Source organism: Verticillium alfalfae, genomic scaffold (genome assembly GCF_000150825.1).
Source record: "Verticillium alfalfae VaMs.102 supercont1.1 genomic scaffold, whole genome shotgun sequence".
Classification (NCBI taxonomy): Eukaryota; Fungi; Ascomycota; class Sordariomycetes; order Glomerellales; family Plectosphaerellaceae; genus Verticillium; species Verticillium alfalfae.
The window spans coordinates 3922608-3923095 of NW_003315038.1; the positions used below are offsets into that span (position 1 = coordinate 3922608).

General features: G+C 64.3%; 1 protein-coding gene across 1 annotated transcript; it reads right to left on the bottom strand.

The window, feature by feature from the left end:
• Positions 1 to 16: 16 nt before the first annotated feature.
• VDBG_01196 (predicted protein) lies at positions 17 to 334 on the bottom strand (the record flags this gene model as incomplete). Its single annotated transcript, XM_003009467.1, has 1 exon — positions 17 to 334. The coding sequence occupies one exon, from the start codon at positions 332 to 334 to the stop codon at positions 17 to 19; it is 318 nt and encodes a 105-aa protein (XP_003009513.1).
• Between the last annotated feature and the right edge of the window lie 154 nt (positions 335 to 488).

Below are 488 nucleotides of genomic sequence, written 5' to 3' on the forward strand. Positions count from 1 at the left end.
ATAGGGCGTTGTCATCTCACTGATCGCCAGCGCCGCCAAGGTTGGCACAGATGCCTCCCACACAGTCCAAGGGGCTGCGGCACGGGGTCTCGCCACTGCAGGTATCGCCAAGGTCGCCAAGCTCAGGCGCGCCAGGGAGGACACAGACGTCGTTGCGGCACTCGAGAGGGGTTGGGCAGGGGTTGGCTTCGCTGCACTGATCGCCAGCTCCGCCGCCGCCGCCGCCATTGTTGGGGCCAGGGTCGACAGCGCATGTTCCAGACTGGCAGGTCAAGGGGCTCCGGCAAGGCTTGTCGTCGGCGCACTCATCGCCATCGGGCCAAGGAGAGCACATTTGCCAGCTTCTCAGCCGAGGGGACTTTGTGACGGGTTCTCAGCACTGAATCATCGCCCAGGTTGCCTTCGTCGGGGTTCGTCGTCGGTGCCACGCAACGTCGTTGCGGCATTCGAAGGGCGCAGCGCAGATGGTTTTAGCGTTGCAGGCATCG